General features: G+C 41.4%; 1 protein-coding gene across 1 annotated transcript; it reads right to left on the bottom strand.

Annotated features, from left to right (window-relative positions):
* Positions 1 to 620: 620 nt before the first annotated feature.
* Positions 621 to 21520, bottom strand: dcn (decorin). The gene is made up of 8 exons (XM_083999194.1): positions 21021 to 21520; positions 12707 to 12936; positions 7423 to 7535; positions 6080 to 6293; positions 4437 to 4550; positions 3945 to 4038; positions 3124 to 3262; positions 621 to 1792 (listed from the first exon to the last, which is right to left on the bottom strand). Exons 2-8 carry the CDS (start codon positions 12915 to 12917, stop codon positions 1592 to 1594), a joined length of 1086 nt encoding a protein of 361 aa, XP_083855320.1. The 5' UTR covers positions 12918 to 12936; positions 21021 to 21520; the 3' UTR covers positions 621 to 1591.
* Positions 21521 to 22705: the final 1185 nt, after the last annotated feature.

Consider the following 22705-nt stretch of genomic DNA (forward strand, 5'->3'; position numbering starts at 1 on the left):
GTTTCTCACCTGCTGTTTCTCAGTACATTTTACCTGTGCCTCCTCTTGACCTTGTTCGCCAGAAATCCACTGCCCTACAGTAATTGCATTAATGCTGTAGTTCCTGCAGTATCGTCCAGTGAATATCTGCTCACATCATTGATAATATGCATATATCTCGGTCATTACATCCATCAAAAACTGCTACTTTTTCCATTAGTATTTTTATTTTGTTCAGGACACCTTAGCTGGAGCCCCTGCTCCGGAAAAAAAGAGGAACACCTTTGTTGCTGATATATTAAGTCTGAGCTATGGTAAGTGCTTGTGCCTTTAAGTGATGAGAGTTTTTTTTATACAGCATTTATATACAGCGTCTATACATACAACATTCACACCAACATGGGTGCTGTGGGCATGCTAGTCCACATGCACCCTCCAATTTTCTTTACTCTTGAAAATAAAAGAAAAAAAAAAAAGAAAAAAAAGAAAAGAAATAAAGAGCAGGGAAACAATGAGAGACATACGTACATACACGCATTAACAAGAGATTCCAGAAAGCACCAGGTTCAAGTTGAAAGGAAAAAAAAATAAGAGCATGCATATAAATCTTTGGGAGTGGCTTCTGTTTAAAACATACATGGTTTATTCTACATTTTTTAGAAGCTATTTTCACCTTGTTTTTTTTTTCTTGTTTTTTTTTAATGGAACAACATACACGAGAGAAACAGGGGATGGAATGTGATGACGAGAAACTAAAATCAACACTGAAGTAAGCACAAGAAATTACAATATGATAGAAGTCACTGTTGCGTTTTTGTTTTTTTTATATCTCTACTTGGATTGAGTACAATACAAATAGAAACTCGGAGATCGTTCATGGAGTGCAGCGTGGTAATGTTACACTCTGAATGCTATTCCTAGTTACACAGGTAATATCTAGTACATTCTACTTTACCAGTTGTTACAGGTATTGTGAAACACAAGTTAAGCCCTTGCCGCCTGCTCTACAGGCCAGCGTTCTCACATGTCATACGATGGATCAACGGGATTCAGAACAGTTTTTTCCACTGAGTGAGATTTCAAATTTCTTTTTTCTTTTTTTGGTTAGCGTTCACTTCTGAATTTCAATGTGTCCACTGAATGAAATGCACATATTATAAACAATAATATGTTACAGCATGAACGGTACAACAACATATTTGCAATGTTAATGCTTGCTAAACTGGTTTTATGAATGATGAGCTGTGTGTGAGAGCATCACCATAGTATGCTTGTATAGTATGGTTGCTGTAAGCTGTATGTGTGTGTGTGAGTGTATGTATGTGTGTGTGTGTGTATGTATGTGTGTTTGCTTAGGTTGCACCAACCTCGAAGCTAAATAATGAAAATGATATGTCGTGTTTGAGGTCCATGTCCACGGGAGTTTTGAAATGAGTGCGTGGATTAATGACATCATCGTTTGTGGGGGGAGGCAGTGTTGGTGAGGGGAGGGATCAGTGTTTGGTAACGGGATGGGGCGGGGGCAGGGCTGTGGTCAAACACGCACGCTTACAAAACGTTCACACACTCATTTACAAACACACACTTCCTTTGCAGAGGTGCTCGGGACTCTCTACTTCTTCCTGTAGTTGCCGAGCTGGATGGCGGAGCGGTCGAAGACGCAGCGGAAGGTGATCGGCTGGACTTCCCAGTAAGGCACGGGGTTGCTGAACAGGCTGATGCCAGAGTACATGGCCTTCTTGGTGTTGAAGCCAGGAGGACAGAAGTCCTCTGTTCCTACAGCAGCAATCTTGTTGACATGGAGGTAGACCACCTAGAGAAGGGATTAAAATAATAACAACCTTCGGTCACCGGCTAGGATGTGGATGGCAATGATTTAGATTTTCCAAAATAAAGCAGATAAAGAGGATAATAATAAGTCACCAAATGAATAATAACAGCTCAAGAAAGCCAGATAGTTTTTCTGTCTTCAGCTTGTTTAACTAAAAACAGTGAAGGAAAGACAAAAATATTTCCTGTGTGTTTATACTCCAAAATACCAAAGAACTGTGCAGCTTGATTCTTAAGAACAAGCAATGGTTTTACATCCACAGGAAAAAGAGTGAAACATAAAAACAGCGTGCGAGAACAGTGGCTTTCGTCATGCAACAGTGAGAGTGACAGTAAAGAAATCCTAGAAATAAGAACAAAAGGATGGACATGCTGCTGTCTCACTGTCTCACTGGGACTGACAATATAAGAATAATTACAGAGGTCAAAGCCACTAGATCCCACAACAACAAACTATACATGAGGAATGATGACAATGAGTTGCACAGAAAAGAGCAGGTAAGAAACAGAGATATAAAAAGTCTTTTTGGATATGTAATTTCTAAAATAAAAACCTAAGCACTTCTACTACTATAATTAATTAATAATAAAAACATCCTGGATTGAAAACATTGGCTATACCCATATTAACAATTTTTCTTTTCTAGGGGAATGAGTTTCTTCAGTGTCCTTGTCTGTATTTGGATAAATCTTTGTTTTTTGATGGGAGTTCAAAGTATTTCTGGGTCATATCTTTCCACAGTTTGTTTTGTTATGTCTGCTCAAGGCCGAAGCCAGTAAACCCTGGGTGTTCACAAAATAACTGCGAAAAGATGGTTCAATCAACATATAATCCCAACCTACTACAGGAAATGACCACAAACAGCTCCATGGGATCGATGCAGCAGTTACTCAGGCTTGACAAGCCTGATGAATATAAAATAAACTGTAGCCAAACTAAAGCTGAAGAGCTTGGAATCAGGTCTGTTTACACCCCCACACACACACCTCCGAGCTCTGTAATACTATAGCATGACTGGCTACCAACACTTGTCTCAATAAACAAACTAAACGAATCCATGTGACTTTTGTTATGGAAGTCTTGGATGAGTTATACTCGGGCAGTGTGATCCTAAACAAAACAAATGCAAAAATGCAACAAAGGAAACTTTTCAGTATGGTTTCGATCAGAGAAAACAAGCTGTGTGTGATCACACCATGAGAAAACAAGTAACACAACTATAAGGCTCAGGCAGAGTTAATTTGCTGGAACTAAATGTTTGCAATAACAACCCCCCCCCTCCGCTGTGATCATGCTGTGTATTCACACCGTACCTGGATGTACTTGTGCTCGGGCAGACCAGGGGGCACGCTGGTCAGAGCGTTGTTGTCGAGGTGCAGCTCTCGCAGGTGGGGGACGTTCACCAGTGTGCTGTTTTCCACAATGCTGATCTCATTGTAGCTCAGGCCCAGTCTGCAAGAACAAACAGATAGCAAGTCGATGAGATACTGTGGCGTGCAGGTGTGCAGAAATACAAAGACAGAGCGGAACCAACTGCATGAATGGAGAAAATTGAGATAGTTACATCAGCATTTGGCAAAATTACAGCCAGTAAAATGGCTAAAAAGAACAACAAGAAAACTAAATATTAACATTCTCTACTCATGCTGCAATAAAGTCCTCTTTGTTCTAGGCTGGTATGTCATCTTTGGCACAATCTGAACAGTGTAACCAATTTAATGAGCAAACCAGTCATTTGGATTATCCAAAAACTCCTGTTTAGGTCTTGGGTTTTGTTCTATAGTAAATCAAACAAATGGTGATGCCAGAACCAGACTTCCAAGTGAAGCCGATGCACGTCAAAGAAATTAAAACACGAGACGGCATGAAAAATTGTCAGACAACATAAACAAGAGCTAAAATGCATGCTCTAATTCTTAAAGCAAGACTATGAAACTTTTGAAAGATGAAATAAAGCAGCGTTATGTAAGATAAAAGCTTACATAATGCAACTTTCTTAAACAAAGTTGGTCTGGAACAACCATTAGTGCCACAAAGGCCACTGTTTGGTAAAACTTACAGTACATTAAAACCTGAGGTAAAAAAAGAAAGAAAAAAGATCAAGACTATATAAGAAAATAATAATTTTCAGTACTTAGCCAGGTTCTTCAGGCCTTTGAGGCTGTCGGCTGTCACCTTGGTGATCTTGTTTCCATCCAGGTGCAGCTCAGAGAGAGAGCTGGGCAGACCTGACAGGACAAACCATAAGACACCATCAGTACCAATATAATGACTCAAGACATACACCTTTATACCTCAATGGCTTATGAGACATTATGAAACCAGTTGCAATAGTTACAAAGGAGTGTCTCTTTCCAAAGTCTGTCAAACCAAATTATTTTGCAAATACATCTCATTACATGTATCATTTCACTAAATACACCTCACATGAAATATGAGGGGTAGTTTTGCAGTTGGTGTGTTTTTTCACTTTCACCCCATTGTTTGGCTGTGGACTCAAATCCAACTGTGCATTCTTTTGATAGAAGATGGTTATTTCTGGCTCAGACTGACTGGATAAAACTCAGATTAAGGCAAATCCCCTCATTTAAGGAGGTATTTGTGGAAAAATATATCATTGTCGTACCTTTGGGGATCTCTGTGATGTTGGTGTCTGCAATGCGAATGTAAGAGACCCTCTTCAAGTCGACAAAAGCACTGGCTTCAACCCCGGCGCTCTTCAGAGGGTTGGACCCGAGCTCTGGAAAAACAAAAAAAAAGGAAAAGAATGAATAGATCCCAGAAATAAAGAAATAAAGAAAGCAGAACATCAGCAGTGGATCACGGCTGTTAACTCCCCTTCTGGTGTGTTACGGGAACATAGAGCTGAGTCATGAGTAAACAAAGTCTTGGGCAACAAAATGGCTTGTGTTTGCAACGCAGCCTTTCTCCGTGCCAAATTTCCCGATTTGTCAGGGTGGGTTCATAATTCTCAAATCATTGCATTTTTAAATGACTGATCACATTTTCTGCTTTAAAAATAATAGAATGACATTTTTTTTACTTCTTGGAGCAAGAAGCTTTATAAGTCTGAGCCTCTCTTCCACATGAAAACGAATCCCATTGATCATTTCCACACATGTACCCTCCAGGTTGATATATTGAATTACTGTATGGTTAAGTTTACATACTCCACAGTTAACATTTTAACATGATTGTTGAGGCTGCACCATTATGTGTCTGGAAAAATATGCAAATTATTAAAGTCTATCTACTGCATGCTTTTATTCATCTCATTGACACAAAGTTATTCACAGAGCAGTCTGGTCAATGAACAAAGGCTGAATGAGGATCTTTAGATCAATGTCCAAACAATGTAGAAGCGTTTCCCAGGAAAGTCCCGTCCTGATAAGTCTGTGCCTCTATTCAACCAAATGCTTCCAGGGAAAGGAGCCTTGGCCCCTTAACCCTAAGTCAAAGACTAAGGAACTCAGACTCTCTCTTGCACATTCCCATTTCTGCCTCCACCACAACTGAAGACCCAAGAAGTCAAATTGAAAAACAAATTAGGCCTGTACATGCACATTCAAATCAAAAGAGAAAGCTGTAGGGGCCAAAAATGGAGCAAACATTAAGATACAAACAAACAGCCTGAGTGCTGCAGGGCTCCAATTTTCACTTAGTTACTGCACCAAGATCCTGGTGATGTTTTGAGCACTGCTGCTCTTCATTACACAGAGGTCAAGAGTGTTTTGATCCGGGTTTATGGTGCAATAAATAAGTGAAAATTGGAGCCCTGTTGTGTCTGAACTATTTGTTTGTTACTTAAAATTTGGGATGCAATTTGTGTGAGTCAATGCGTTGTTTTCTTTAGTATACTATTTCTTGACTTGGATTTTTTCATGATTGCAGCAAAAGAGAGATAAAGAAGGAAGGAAAGGCTGAAAATGTCTGAGGAGGGAGGTGTTATTCTGAGGAATTAACAACAGGAAAACTATATTTAGACCCTGGTTGAAACAAAGATAAAGTTCCTTAAAAGGTTCTGGCCAAGTTGGCAAAATCATTGCGGTGGAAACAAATGATGCAATTAATTTGGGCCGTACCTGAACCGAGCTAAGAGACAAAACAGTCTGAGAGATTGAGAGTCACTACTGCTGCCATCCACAACCTTGGAAGATGTGACCTACTGCTGGAAAATATGTAGGCTACCATCCTCTGCCATTCCTCTTGTGAAATCCAAATAAATATTCCCATTCTTAAACAAATGAAGAAGTGTTTTACGTGTCATACCCATGACGATGATGTGGGCCATGCCCTGGAAGGAGTTCTTCTTGATCTTGGTGATCTCATTCTCGTGGATGCGCAGCTCCTGCAGGCTCTTGGGCATGTTGGCCGGCACATCCTTCAGCATGTTCTTAGACAGGTAGAGGCGCTGCAGCTTGGTCAGCGGGGTGAGGGCCTTGGCATGGATGACGGTGATTTTGTTGTTGACCAAGATCAGAGCCTATATAAGGAGAAATACCAGGGAGATGAGAGACTGGTATTGAATGTTAACACAGTAGAGGTTTTACCACTGTCTCCACATGGCCGTGGGTTAGTGAAAAGGCAAAAATAAATTCATAGAATTCAGTCTGGCATGAAATACTTAATGCATCAATTGAGTGGAGTTAATACTACTTGTATTAGTTTACAGAAGCTTTTTCAAATCCAGTCTGTTCTTGGTTAAATTCACATTAGTATGGAATTTGAACTTTATTTGAGACTTTACACAATAGTGGCTCTCACTGCTCTCCCACTCAGAAAACATCCATAAATACAGATGCACCACTGTGAGAAAAATCTGTAGCTACTTTCCAGATGAGACTCAACAAAAACAAGGGGATCTGAGCTCAACAGCAGCTGTTAGATTCTTTAACGTGGTGCTGCTCAAGGCCGCTATGAGTTATCCCTTATGCATTTTTCAGAGGAATCTCCCTCTCGCTGGTCCGTTCTTGCGCAAGCAGACATACGAGTCAACTTGAGGTATGAGGTCCAGTCCCCTCGAGAGGCCATTTACATCGGAGTGAAACAGCTACGGCCGTCAGACAGAAGTATTTATGACGAGCAAGTGTGTGTTCGGAGGTGTGAGGCTGTGAGACTGGAAGGGCCAACGGGTGAATAGTTTCCATGCACCTGGTGAATGGGGGGAGTGGTGGTGCTGGGATCCACTGTTTCCGTGTGGAAGAGGTGGGAGGGGAGGAGTGTTATTGGTGGCTAGATGGAGGAGGAGGAGGTAAAGACAGAAAGATTGGGAGGAAGGTGGTGTGGGGCCCCAATTACTTTACTACTGTAAATTGTTTGACAATGTTTTGGCAGCACACTTATCAATGTTGAATGATAACTGGTGTAACTTCTACCGTGCCAACATCCTGGATCACTGTTTTTTCTCTTGTTGCATCTGCACTGACAGCACAAATAGGCCTACAATCCAACAAATGTTTCCCCATGGGGATCATCAGGTTTTCATAGCAAAAAGAGGGGTTGCGGTTAGTGTAACGGACAGTTACATAAGAACACCCATTACATAACTTAAGGGATAATACACAGTGTGAACACACATGCAGCTCTGCAGTTGGAGGAAAAATGTCTCTTACGTGCAGTCCTTTGAGATTCTTGAAGTCGCCCTCCTTGATCTCAGTAATCTTGTTGTTCTGCAGGTCAAGCAGGGTGGTGTCATCGGGGATGTCCTCAGGGACAGCCTTCAGACCTGATGGAGACATTGAATGAGACATTGTTTAATTAGATTAAGTCTACGTCCAAACACAATATGGCAGAACTTAATTTACTTGATGTTCATTGACCTCAGCAGGAAGTCTCTACAGGATGGCTACTTCCTGGTCTCCTTGAAAATGGTTGTGTCTTTATAGCTTTTGTATGACTCTTTGCTAACAAATCACTGTCTTTTTTAAAACACTGAGTGTAAGCTTAAACACAGAAGTAAATAAAACCAGGAAATCAATTTATAGCCAATGACTGGATCGTTTAAGCTTGAGATTTTGAGCTATACCCTACTTGCTTTATTGGCTTTACAGCTAGCTAGCCCAAACTCACGCAAACCTGTGAGTCACACCTTCATCTTTTGGTTGACTCATTAAAAACCATGGGAAATGGTCTTAAATATCCACACAATAGCTGGATTCATAATATGAGAGAACTGAGATTTTAGTAACACATTGCAGGCAAAAAGTCAGCAGTGGCTAAGCTAATGACTCTCCCACTGCTGTTAGCGGGCAGGGGTTAGTTAAGAGACTGTGAATCAAGTCTGGTGAACGTTACGTCTCATTAAGTTTCTTATGAGCACTTGGGTTCTGCATGAACTCAAACATTTCAGCCAATTAAAGTCAAAACTGTTTCACTTAAGACTTATTTTCTGCATTTCTGTTTTGTTGAGTTTGAAGTATACGGGTAGGGGTAAACCTTACTGGGGGAAAAAAGATGATGTCACACATTTCCATGCGCTAATCAGAGTTTTAACCAAAATCTGATGACAAGTTGTTTGGTTGTTTGCTTTTGTTGCTCCAACCAGATCCCGCTACACCCACGCAGACCTGATTAGGCAGATTTTCTAACTTTATGAGTTCATGTGTTAAACTTTTAAAAGTCACTAAGGGTGTTTTCCTCTGAACTCAAACTGACAGTTCATTACTTAAGTTGATGCTCTAGAGAAACACTGTGCTGTAGCTTTCAGGGGCTGTTATGAGCTGCACATACAGAAGCAAACCTGGAGGAACAGGAAACAGTATTGGGGTTTAGGGTAAAGAAATAACACGGTATGCTATGTCAACGTAGCACGCTACATAAAGTCTCAATGACAGGGACTTGTGCAGTGGGTTTTATGGTGACATTCCAAAGGGACCAAATAACTATTTGATGTGCTCTGAGGCACACATGGTGGAAATGGACCTTAAAACAAATTTCCTTTGGAGTAAGTAAGCGACTGCATACCTGGACACTGAGCTCACACACTAAAACGTTTTGCTTGGACTTTAGTTTGGCACGTCACGTCATGTGTGACATAGAAAATGGCATCTGTAGTGAAAGACTGTTGAGTTGAGTGGACTGTTTAAAAAAAAAAGAAAAAAAGGAAAATAGGCCCATGAGCAAAGACAGCTGGGAGTTATTGTGTGTGCCCGACCCCGTACGCATCCGTGGTTACACAAAAAGTACACGGGGATTCATAATGTGCAGTTTACATTTCAGAGTAAGAGGCGTAGAATAAACTGTTTAACAAAGAAGCTTACTCTCTGTATCTCCAGTCTGTATACGTATGTCTGGACGCATTTTGCCCTAAAAGCTTGTGACGACTCCTGTTCACCTCACCCAAACATTACTTCCAGCTACGTTTGCTTTTCTGTCAGCTTTTCCAACTCGGCAGTGGATGACCCACAAACCATCACAGCTGTTTGTGGTCACCGCCATCATTACAGCACCACTCTGCTTACCTCCATACTTGCACACACATTCTTTTTTATTGTTCCTCTGCTCTCATAGTCGAGACTTTCTCAGCCTTTGCTGCTTCAGAGTCGAGCCCTCCCTTTTAATTTGTACTCCATCTTTATGGACATGCAAACCAAATAGCTGGAAAAACCTTCTACTGTGGCTAGAAAAAGGTTACACAACTCAAATGAGTCGTGGAGTTTCTGTAGCATCACTGAGACATTAAGATGTCATCATGTTAAAATGTAAGGACGGTAATGGTTTTAGTTGAAAGTCTTGTTTATTTTACCCTTTTTCTTTTTTTTTTAAAAAACTGCTTGAATTTATTTTTCAAGAGAATGCCTGAAAACTACAGTAATTCCTTACTCATGTCACAAAAAAGATCTGTCACAATAATAATCTCACAAATACAACACACAGTCGAGACGGCATTTTCATTTTTCATATAAATATATTGATTAAATATAAACATAGATATTTCATGACTTTTTAAAATAACTAACTGATTAGGATCCAGTTACTTTGGATCATGTTCTGACACAAAATAAATGATCTGTGTAGTGATGATGACAAGAACATTACCAGACTAATATCAGTATAAATAATCTGAATGTCATGTTCGGGTCAGCATTTCACTTTGCAGCTGATAGCCACTTGGCAGGAAGGAGTATGGAGACTTAAAGTCTCGCCCCCGCTGTTATGGTCACTTTTTATCTCCCCATTTTAAAACAAAGTAATTGGGATATCAAGTGAAAGATTGCTTTGGACCGGGCTCATTTCAGCACTTTCAAGCATTAATGACAGTGTTTATCTCCCGGCCTGGCGCTTGACCTGGTTGTGTCATCGAAGGTCTGATTGCTTCATGGGTTAGAATTAGTTTGGAGGTTTTTAATGGGTCATTTGGAGACGTGGCCACATAACTTACACAACAATCACTGCACATAAAATCTAATTTTTTATTCTAATGAGAGAATTTGCTGATTATGTAAATGCCAAAGGTGAAATGTAATGTTTCAAACCAAGAACAAACGGCTGGTGTTTGAGTTTATCCATCAGCAAAAGCTCTTTGAACAAAACCATGCAATGTAATCACAACTCATTTAGACCTTAGGCTAAATTTTCTCTCCTGAATGTTTGAGCTGTCACCCTGCCAACTGCAAACTCACTGAGGAAAAAATCCACATCTACAAAAGCTACAGAGTGCTTTGGGATGGTGAGCAGACTCTTTCTGCCTTGCCCAGACCTGTGTGTGTGTGTGTGTGAGTGCGTGCGTGTATGTCCAAATATATACATGTTTATTCCTGTGTGTGTCTTGAGTGTGTGTTTGCGTGCATGCCAGCAGGTCTGGGAAACAGATGGAGGCTTGGAGCCAACATTGCTGATGCAGAAGTTGAGAATGGAGCCATGGAGCTGCATCTCTGGGGAAAGTGCTGCTGCTGCTGCTGCTGCTGCTGCTGCTGCTGATGACTGGGGCCCCGGCTGCAGTGCTGATGTAATGGAACGAGTCTTTTCCTGGACATCACTCTCTCCATCTGTCTGTGACTTTGACTGCCTGTCTGTCGCTCTCACTCCTCAGCCACCTGTCCATCTGGCTATGCCTGTCTGTCCCCTAACACCTTCTGTCATTGTATCCTTGAATCTGTAACTACCTTTCATTCCCATTGTCACAAACCTATATAGCCGTCTTAAATGAAGCTCACTGAAACAAACTGGTTATCGGCCGGACATGTCTGTCCTCTCCTCTCTTAAGGTTATCCATCCGTGTCACTCCCCCTCTCCTCCGTGTGTCTCCTTGAAACTTGTGCCCCTCCCTTTGCAAACAAAAGCAGAGCCAAAAAACGATCAAACCCAACTGCGTAGCGAAGCAGTTTTGTGTTATATATGAGAATAAATGAGGTCAGGGACTTTTCTGCGACAAAGTTTGTGAGATTACTCAAGATTTTGTATACGTTATGCATCAGATTAGACAAACAGAGATGATTAACTCCAAATACTGAAGATGAAAACTGAGTAAACTGTTGTGACTGCTCTGAAGCAAAGAGCCGACAAAGTAATTGTAGTCTAAATGAATGAGTGTTACATTGAGAAACAAGTTTAGGAACATTTGAGGAATGGGGATTTGTTCAGGACTTTCCAGACTATATCCTTTAATCTTCACTGTTTGCCCAGAAACAACAAACACTGTAACTGTTACAGGAAGTGAAACAAGAGTCACATCTGTGAACATTTGACTTATCGACACTGGTGTCTTGTTCTCTGGGTCACTTCACAATAATGCGTAACTTAATACACCCCTCAAATGACCCCGTGGGTTTGGGTGGATTGGCGGAGACACAATAAAAGTACAGTAAAACTGGTGCAGACACCCGTCTGACCTCAGCCTCTGACCCGGCACAGTGAGCTCAGCTGTGTGGAATCCAGGCCAGTGCACCAAATGGTGGCGAGGACCGAGAAAATGGATGCAACAAGAGGCTTGTGCCAGTTTTCCTGACCTTTTTAATGTAAATCAAGTCATACTGATTAATACCAGCCATTAGCGACCACATGTACCATGTACCAGTGTTTAGGTCTGATATGACTACTATGACCTACTTTGTTGGACCTCTAATTTTGTTGCTTTTCTTTGTTTTATATTGTTGTGACATTTTATATCTTGAAGTGTTTGACTGGTGCTTGGACACAAAGCTATTTGAAGACATCACTTTCTGACCCATGCAAAATGACTGATGGGAGAAAAATAACCATCAGTATTCCTATTATGAAAAATAAAAAATATTGCCGTTAGATATTTAAGAATGCATTGCCTCACTGTCAGTTTGTGCATTTATAAATGTTGACTGGGTTTTTGTGGAAAATCTCTTTGCTTTCCTGACATGTGTGATGAGTCTTGGAGACTCTAATTCAAACATGTGTGTGTTTACTACTGAAATATCTTCATACACATTTTACCAAACACCAGGGCTTGTATAGGACACTGACACCTGCTCCTTTGTATGCTGAAAGCTCAGCTTTCTCATGAGATTCAGTATGGTAGGAGACAAAATAAATAAAGTTTAAGCTGTTTTGGTTTAAGTTTATTTTAAATCATTGGGTTTAATTTTGCCTAAGGATCAGTGTGGTCAATGTTTAATTGACATTAAAATGCTGCTTGTTATAGGGATTAATAGTCTGAAAGACGAAGGAGAATCACACACATGTTGAGATAATGTCATGGGTTTGTCTTTCCTATTATTTCATAATAAATTCTCCAAGTCTCTCATTCGAGATCACATAAATACAATTCTTATTAGGGATTAATCCTCTACAGTTATGGACGTCGTTTTTGCGCTGATGGTAGAATATTCTCACCTGTAACCCTAAGGAGGATGCATTGGTAACAAAAAATGAATAAGGTGACACTACTGTACCACATGGGTGACTGAAGGTGGTGTCTTGTCTTACCGAGGTCAGAGCACTGGATGACACGAAGGTGGCACTGGCATCTGAATGGGCACTTGGGTCCAACGGGCATGACAGGGAAAGTCTCTACTGGCAAGTCAGGCAGAGCCGATCCTCCCTCATCCTCCATCATGAAGTCTAGGAAGCCCGACTGGCGAAAGGGCAGCGCCCAGCAGGCAGTGACCAGGAGCAGAGAGAGACAGGCCGACCTCATGGTGCTGCTAGCAGGAAGCCTGGAGGACGAGAGGACACAGTTCAAAGGTTTGGGTGGATACACTTTGAAAACAGTCTGTCTATGATTACTTTTTAAATGACTCCGTATAACTATCTGTTTCTGATTTAATGTTATAATCGGAGGGAAAGTAGGCAAAGAGAAGAGGGAAAATAGATTTTCAGCGTGGCAGCGATTCAAAGGCAGAGAGACGGACGCTGCTGTGTGAGAAACAAACTGAACAAGCGACACTGATTGAAGTCCATCGAGGCAAAGGTCAGAGGTGAGAGGTGGAGGTTTGGGGGCTTCTGGGTTAAACACTTGGGTGTAACAGTTTAGTGGGGTTGGCCAAATAAGCTATTTAACTGGTTGTTTTTTAGCACAAGGTGAAAGGTGACAGGAGGAGGTGTTGGTGCGAAGCCAAAACGAGTAAATCACAAAGTATTACTTTGTCAGAAGAGACAAGCCTGAGGGATAATGTTCATGTTATGAAGGAACAGAGCAAACAAAAACACTCCATTACTGGAAACTGCAATTTGGGTATGCAAAACAATTATTCTCAAACCTTTCTTTATAAACTATACACACACTCAATTTAAACCATTTATCCACTGTTTTTCAGCTAATTCACCCATTAGCCTACCGTTAGCTAATTGTTTTACCTTTTATCAAGTTTTATCACTTTAACCTGCCTATTTTGATTAGTTTTTTTTTTTTTTTTTTTTTTAACTATTTCACCCATTCCGCCATTAATTTTAGGGACCAATTTCCCCATGTATCAACATTTATCACTTTTATATATTCATTATTATAACCAATATTTTTTAGGTGTTTTACTATTAGCTACTTTTAGCTAACAATTTCAAATTGTTAACAATGATCATCTTAGCTGTTTAGTTTGTTTGACTATCTTTTTTTTATCTCTCTCATCCTGTCTTGATTTCTTCTAGCTATTAATTTAATAATATATCATTTTATTAGTTTCAGCTGCATATTTTAACCATTGCCCAATCGTTTATCCATAGCCTTTAGCAACTACCTATTTAGCTTTAGTTCTAGCTTTTTTTCTACACACTTTCAATCACTGCATGTTCTCATGTTACAACTGAGAAAAGCTACTGTTCCTTATTTATATTTTATTGGTTGTAACTTTCCTCTTGTCTGTTGAGCTACTCTGCTGTCTGGCCATGTCAGCTGTGGGAACAGTAGAAGTATCCCAGGTTAAGAATCACGGTAGGCTACTATATAATTTATCACCAGCAGCATTTCCTTTTTTCTTTCAAAACGATGATCTATGTAATTCACTTTTACAACAGAGGAAGCAACAGCACTGGCTACCGAATAAGCAACATCTGCATTAGCTTTTACTGTAAGACACAGGGGACGTTTCATGGCTTCCATTGAAAACTGCTCGACAATATTTTCTACTCCAAAGTAATGAATCACAATTGGTGAACTGTTTGCCAAGTACTTCATGGTGTCAGAGTATGTGTCACAAAGTTCAACAAAAGCTAAAAGCAAAGCATCCGGAGTCACTGGGAGAATCCTGCTTCCTTTAAGTATCTATTTCTAAACACAACCACAACCCCATTGATAGACACATACACATACACTGTAACTCAAATCCAATGTGGACGTCCACTGCACACAGACTCCCTGAACTTTTACTCAGACACACACACACACACACAAACACACACGTCTCAAAAACCTAGCAATCTGCTTGTCATGCATAAAGCCAAAAGTTGCTCCTTCCCTCTTGGTGCCACAATAATTGAAGGGCGGATTTGAGCCGCAGCTGCTAACAAATGATTGGGGAGCAGCTGGTCTGCAGCAGACCTTGACCTGAACATCATGACCAGCCTGATGAAACTGACCCAAAACCATCAGTAACTGTTGTCCAGAACTGAAAGTGACTCTGGGCTGACTTTATATGACCTGTGTGCATATGTATGGTACTTATATGCCGACTCTTTGTCTTACTTTTTGTAATTTGTGTGCTTTCAGGTGTATTAAATGCAGGTGTACATGATGTATACCAAAGCAATTAATGCAAAGTTAAAACCCTTGTGCTCTAGAAGAATAAGAAAAGATGCGCTGATGTGGTTTTATCCAGGTTAGGGTTACATCAGGTCACAGGGATCACGGCTGAGAACGACTCTCAACACGAGCTGTAATTATAGTTCTTGTCCACAAGACAGTCGCCGCTTTGACACACTGTACAGCCTCAGTCCAGTGGTTACAGTGCTTGCATACAGTATGAGCAAACTTGAAATCACTTCTGTTCAGAGGAGACCGGTGTTGGATGGGATCTACAGTATCTGCCTCTTAATGTTTCTTGCTTTTTTTTCTTTTTTTTTTTACTCTTGCTTGTTGCTATGAAGTGGAAAAAGCTGAAAAACACTCAAAAAGGGTGATTTCATAAGTCGGCACTCGAAGCCGGGAATTGTGTCACATCGATGTTTAATGCAGTTTTTCCACTTGGAAACATGGAGCAGGCTATGTACTGTAACAGGAGGTGGTGAAACAAAGAGTCCCGGTCTGAACGTACAATAGATCCAGAGGACATGTTGTTCTAGTCATCGACACACTGAGTAATCTTGGCTGTGTCAGGCTCTCTTATCTAAGCACAGCTCAAAGCCCAATTCAACGAAAACCATGTCTGCAGACTTGGCAGGAATGTTCTGCCGTCTTTTTTGGATTTAGGGATGTTAACGCACTCATGGGTCAAACATTGTGAATGCATTTGAAGGTTTATTCTATCCTGTTTAGATGCCAGATGGGTTGGGCTTTGTCTTGTAGAGCGATACACTCATTGCCAGAACTGGAAAGTATTTGTAAAGTGAGTTTATCAAACTTTTCACGGAGGTTCTGATGTAACATCTGGTGCATCTTGCAGGCTGAAACATCTATGAAGCTGTTGTGCGAGCTCTGTTTGCGGAGACATGCGAGGTTTCAGCACAGATTACTGAACCTTATCTCCCTGCTCTGACCCATGCTCCAAAAGCACATAAACAGATATGCATGCACATGTTCATTGTCGCAGGATTTCAGGCCACCCTCCATGTGTCCTGCCATCAATCCATCAACCTGTCTATAAACATTTCTGCAGCTCTTAATGTAAGCCAGACAGGGAAGATGAAGAAGAAGAAAAAAAGTAGGCAATCTCAGACTAAGACCTTTTAATGGCTGCATCTTTTCTGCAAAGTCAAGAATTACTGCTACTCTGTGAGTCATAATCGGACCCAGGAGTTGCTGATGGGAATAAAACAAGATTTTGAAATACAACCAGGAAAAAGGAATTCAAGAGATTTACAGGGATTATTGTTTGCAATATTAACTAACAATTTGTAATTGCTGCTGCAGAGTAAACTGTGAGTGCTTCTAATATGACAGAGTGGAGTGGATTTGGGACTGGAGGGCTGTACATCATGGAAATACAAGGCTTTGCATCAACATTAGAGTGATGAAATAATGTGGAAATGGTCATCCAAGGTTTGTCTGTGAACATAAAGGTCACTCCAAATTGAAAACACAGAACAAGTAATTACAGCTAAACACAACCTTTTTTTTCTCCTTTTTTTTTTTGAACATTTAGATTCAAGGCCTTTCAGAGGTTTCCCAGCAGGGATGAACCTCTGAAGAAGATGCATGAGACAACCTGCTGTGCCCCAGGCATCAGTTCTTTCATTACCAGTCTGCTCAGATGTGCCCACAGGCCCTGCAGGATGGCCGGCTCTGCAAGGATGCTCCCACTTCCATGTGCATACACGCACACACCCACCCACACACACACACAGACCTGAAGAATCTACTGAAGACACGACACAGGCTCCTCAAACAACACACAACCCAGAAGGCTGTCAACACAGCGTGCTGGAACATGACTTGACCATGTAAGCTGGTATCAGCTTTTCAAATCCCTTCAAAGCAGATGCAGCTTTCTGCTGTGAGATAAAAGCCATTCACCTTATCATTTTCAGTTTCACAGGAGAGTCCTGGTGATCACACCAAGCTGGAAATGAAACCCCGCTGTTACAAAAGGTCTCAGCTTTCTTCCCTGTAGCTTAGAAAATATGATCTGACTTTGGTTTCTTCTTTTTTTAAACTGCGCTGTTGAGATGAAACTTTAACATTATGCGGTGATGTAATGTTCCCAGCCTCGCTTGATATTGATTGATGCAGTGGGTTTGATATCTGGCCATTAGGGATCTCCAAAACATCTGTATTATCTGCATGAATGCGTGCATGAATATTCACAAAGAGAGTCATCAGCATTGGACTGAGAATTCTTTCCATAATGTTTCACTTCAGTGTGGCTTCACTCGAACATGTCCAGCAGCACGTCGTAGCACGGCTATAGCCAGTTTTATGTGATGAAAATAGGACAGGCTTTATTCACGAGAACTAGACTGACACTAATCAGTGCAAATGTGGCAATAATTGGCACAAAATCAAGTTTCCTACTAATGGACCTCGAAGAACTATACACAAGAAAAGTTGTAATGTAAAACCTTCCAACAAATGAAACAATCTGACACAAAGAAGATAAAAATCCAGTCTTCAGTGTCTCACATACTATACTTTGGACCAAATTTGGATGCAGTAATTTTTGCATGGGGATATATTGGAAAGCCATTCAGTGACTGGTGAATCAGGAAAAAGTTTAACTTTGCACATAGAGTAAAGCTGCACTGAGGTAAAGGTTCAAGGCTTTCTAAAGAATTTGAAAAAGCTTTGAATGGTCAGCAGATGCTTGTTGAAGGCCTGCACATGGAGGTATGAAAAAGCAGAAGTGATAAGCACAGGCAGCTGCGATAAGGTTTAGTCAGTGTTTTCAAAAGATTTACAGTTGTGGTAAACGGTAAACTGACTATCTCTATCTTCGTTTATCGTGCCTCGGAAACCTGCTATTCATCAACCCATGTCCTCTTTCAAGAAGAAAGAGGCGGAGGTTGACATTTCCTGTGGCGGCGGCATCCTTGTCAGTTCTCCTGTCTCCCTCTTTTGTCTCATCCCTCTCCCTCTTTCTCTTCCCTCCCTCCCTCCCTCCCTCCCTCCCTCCCTCCCTCCCTTTTCCCCACTTTTCCTCCCCAAGTCTGGCCCCAGCATTACTAATGATTCCCAGACAGGAAGCAGAGCTCGCATGAGGGAGTAAAGTAATTTTCCCTCCTTTTGCTTTGTCACTTTCTCTTCTTTGTCGCAGCCCTTTCATTGAAACTTCCAAGCTTAGGGAATCAATGAGACACCCGTGGAACGATCGCCACCTCAACAGAAAGTCAAGGAATCGATCAGATGTCTGCAGCATGGAGGAGACAGATTGGAGCACTGAGCAGCATGGTGTTTGGATTTCCCCCCCAAACCAAACTATGTTGCAATGAAGAAAACAATATAAGACAAACACCAACTCCCATCCCACCCTGCACCCATCCTCTACCTCCCATCCCCCTCCCCATCTGACTCTCCACAGGCCTGCGTCTGCCTCTGCAGAGCGTCTGTCAGCAATGAATCACTGGAAGGTATTTACAAGGCCACAGGACATTTAAAACACGTGTGGCCCTTTTAACCCATCAGCAAATGAATGTGCGCTCCCCTCCCACATTGGTTGCACAAACACATATTCCCAGACACATACAAGGCCTGATTGATGACAACGGCAAAATGTAAAAATTTGTGATTTTTATGAGCTCTTCCTTTGGCAGTGGTCAATATGTTCACTAAATGTCTGATATATGTGGGGGATTTTCGCAGTGAGAACATGTGCATTTGAAAATATGCAAAGACGTAGCCAACAAACAAAGTCAAAGCCAAAACATTCTTGTAATAAGACTTTGGCCAAATCAGTCGTGTCTGGAAAATAGCCATTCAAGCTCCCATGTCTCCCTGCATGGGAGGATGCTAACTTCAAGAATGCCCAAAACACTCACTTTGACCACTACAATCAGGATAATTCCCCCTGTGCAGCAAAAACACAAAGTGTCAGAGACATAACTGTTATTGAAAGATCAATTTAGGGTCTCTAAAGCATGCCCGATGTTCAGAGCCTTAGCATGAGAAAGCCAGCAAGTGGTTAAACCACATTTCAGCTGTTCCATGAGAAGAGCTGTCAGCCTGCCATCAACCTCAGTCCCATTATCAACAGTCTGCGCCGCGCTGCACAGACGTGGACGAACTGCCCAACCTTCTCTCCCTTTCTTCTCTTTCCATCTCCTCCTCCCATTTTAAGCTCTTTCCTTCCATCCTCGGCTTCCCTCCCATACCCTTATGGTATTCCTCTCTTTCTCTGTCTGACCCTTAAATTTTTGGCCAGAAAGATTGACATGTGGAACTTTCTGGTATTCCAGTGAGTGAAGGAGTGGAAAAAAAAAACGTGTTCATGGCTGATATCCATTCAATTCCATTGTTCTATTGCTCTTTTTGACCCAGAGAGTTGAAGTCCAGATGGAAAAAATGAAGCCCCTTGAGTGCAAACCTGGGCCTTGCCTCCTCCAATGCTTCCGTTCACTCATTCCTGGTTCGAATGCTAAACATCTGCTCGGTTCAACTCAAAAATATGAACTGGTGAAGTGCTTTTATTTCTCTATGAGTATTTTAGTGCAGTGCTTGTGCTTCTTTTAGCCTATACTCTATTCTGAGTTCCACTTTTCATCCCATTTTGTCTCAATATGTTTCCCCTTGTTCAGTTTCCCTGCAGTCCACTCAGTGCAATTCAGAGCAGATGAGCCTTATTAGCCTTTTTTCCCTGCTGGCAAAAAGGATGCAGTGAGTTAGCTGGGAGTTGTGTGGTGGCTTGCCGGGAAGCCTTCAGACCTCTCTTTGATAGAGGAAGCCGTACCATTACGGGATTAATGGCTCTGTGCGTTGCCAGGTACAGCTTTTTTTTCATCTCCTCTTCAAAGCCTCTCACTTTAAGTTGCCCCTAGCAATTTGGGTCCTGTTCTGCTCCTGTGAAAACACAGAGGCAAACGCCACGGCGTGCACAAAGAAGGTTCATACACTGAGAAGTAACAGAGCAGACAGATAAGAGATTGGGGTTAAAGCAGTCGTGTTGTAGTCTGAAATGAACTGCTGGGGTGTGAGCACCAGAAACAACTTTTCCAATCACGGTCTTGACAAGCAGTAATGGGCTGAATCAACACAAAGAAATCCTCATTGTTGTTGCTGTGTGTGTGTTTTTTTCCTGCCCTAATTTTCTTGTAGACTACCCAATCGCCACAGGGAGAAGAGAGAGAGAAAAATTATGACAGAAACAAATTAATGCAAAAAAAGGAGAGAAAAAAGTAATCTTTTCTCCTGATGTTGGCAAATGAAACAAGAAAATTCCCTGCCTTCCCTTCACTCAGCAACTCTGAATCTAACTTCCATATGGGTTACATCCAAACAACCAACAGAGATGTGTCCAAAAAAGAAACACATTAAAAAACTGCAAACTTTACAAATGCAAACTGCTGAAAATATCACATTGCACTCGACTTTGTGGTGGATACTTTGGAGATTAACAGCGTGCCAGAAGAATAAGGCTTTTTGGCAGAGGAGTGAGGTACCAGCATCAACAGCACCACCACCACACCCCCTTCCCTAGCCGCTGCTCTTTTCACTGAGCTGTATGCAGATTGGACTGGAAATGATTAAAGGTCTCTCATCACAAAGCCAAGAGTGCTGTGGGAACAAGACCTGGCAACATATCGGGAATATACACAACACACACACAAGCACACATAGAGACACACAAAGGCAGCAGCAAAGAGATGCATAAGCAACTTTATGTTATATATGAAAAGGTGAAACAAACATACTTCAAACCAGTTCACTAAAAAGACAGACAGACAGACAAAGCACAAACATAACTACATTTCATAAAATAAAATAACATCATCAGCAAATAATGTGACTTTTGAATTACGGGTAATAGATTTAGCAAAGATGGCAGTTATGCAGAAAGTCATAATCCAGTTAAAACTGAGCTACAGTCTAAAGACTTCTCTTTCTCTCTAAAAACAAAAAAGGAGTCCAAAGTGAAAGCTAACTCTTATTATATTCCTAATCTCATTTCTCCCATTCATAAACCTACTTTTCTCCTCTCCCAGAGTCAAAGGATTAACCTACCTGTTCTCAGTGAAAGCAAGGCAAACAGAGTAGAAGTGGGCGAGATGAGCTTGACTCCCAAAATCCAGTCGAGTGGGGGGATGAGACTGTGGAGTGGCTGCGAGGGCCTATGGGGTAATTGGACTCGGAGCGCGTGCAGCCAAGATCAAGCAGGTGTGCTCTGTCACAACAAGGGGAGGAGAGAGAGAGGGCAAGAGAGGAAGAGAGACAGAGGAGAGAGAGGGGAGAGAGACAGAAGGAGGGAGGGGTCCGACCGCCGAGCTCCTCTCAGGACCGAAACAATTGGTGGAGAACTTCCCCCCGTTCTCTCTGTGTGCTCCAAAAAACAGCTGGAAATGGAGAAGGGAGGACGAAGAAGAAGAAGAAGAAAAAAAAACAAGAGGGAGAGAGAAAGAGAAAGAGAGCGAGAGAGGGAGTGCAGGGGAAAAAAATAAGGAGACAGAAAAAAGGGAGTGAAAAGAGAAAAGAAGAAACAAGGAAAGAGAAGAAGAGGAGGAAGAAGAGAGAGAGAGGCAGTGATTCGGCTGGCAGACACCCTCACTGTGACATCTGGTAATGATAGGTCCTGCGTGGTGCTCAGCTGAGGACTCTGCACACAAACTCTCTCTTTCTCCCTCTTTCACACTCTGTCATTCATTCTCATTCAGACTCTACACCGACCGACTACCCCCGGGAAGAAACAAAAAACACCACACACACACACACATACACACATACACACACACACACACACTTTTGTCACTCTCTCAACCCTTGTTTTTTTTTTTAAAACCCTATTGCCCTGTAGCCAGAGAAACCTTCACTACAGGCATCTGACTTCAGCAGGCCCTTTGCTTTTATTAATTAATTAATTTTCCTGTCAGATCAATACTGTAACAACGTGAATCCTGTGATTGCATAGCAGATTTTTTAAAATGTTATTTTGCAAGAGTCTGCTGCACCTGTTGCATACTCATACTTACTGTAAAAGATTCATCATGTTGTGTAATTTCAATATGGCAATCAAAACCACAGATAAAAACTTCTATGTTACCCAATATGGCGACATAGAGTCACCACAGTGACGTCAAATCAGCAAAACTATGTGGCTAATAAGATATCAAGACATCTGGTTAGTTCTTTATTTAGCTAGTTCTTTATTTTTGCACAATTTAAAAGAATACACATAATACGTGATAGGTAACAATGAAACAGTGCATGGAGAGGCAAAAAAGCCACGGTGGGCTTATGTGAAGCCTCCACCTTATAATAATATTAATATTACAATTTAATGTACAAAAGCACATCTAGACTGACAGCACCGACATAACGAGACTTGTTACAGTAAGTGCTGCCGTCGGTGTTTAATCTTCATCATGTCCACTCTGACACGAGCTACAGGAGCTACAGCTAATCATACAGCTGTTTGTAAAAACCTACTGCCAACAACTTTTTCACGCATCGGCTTTAACACGCTGTTAATTTCAAAGTAAAAAGAAAAACCTAATTAGCTTTGTGAGGTGCTGGGGACCCCCAACCTGGCAACGGGCCCAACTATCGCCATAAAAAGTAACTTTGGTTGACGATGAAACACCTGCACTGTTTCCGTATTGTCAAATGTCAAAGTGTTTTGACACATTAAATGAGAAACAGACTGTGCAAAGATTGTATACGGATGTTGATCACCATGGGAAATGGTCCAAGGA

The sequence above is a fragment of the Trachurus trachurus genome (assembly GCF_905171665.1).
Source record: "Trachurus trachurus genome assembly, chromosome: 23".
Classification (NCBI taxonomy): domain Eukaryota; kingdom Metazoa; phylum Chordata; class Actinopteri; order Carangiformes; family Carangidae; genus Trachurus; species Trachurus trachurus.

Coding starts and splice junctions, on each gene's coding strand:
- dcn (XM_083999194.1), bottom strand. CDS start 12,917: ATGAGGTCGGCCTGTCTCTCTCTGCTCCTGGTCACTGCCTGCTGGGCG. Junction 4,039..4,436: donor CATCACAGAGATCCCCAAAG/GTACGACAATGA, acceptor TTGTCCTGTCAG/GTCTGCCCAGCTCTCTCTCT. Junction 1,793..3,123: donor CCGAGCACAAGTACATCCAG/GTACGGTGTGAA, acceptor TCCCTTCTCTAG/GTGGTCTACCTCCATGTCAA.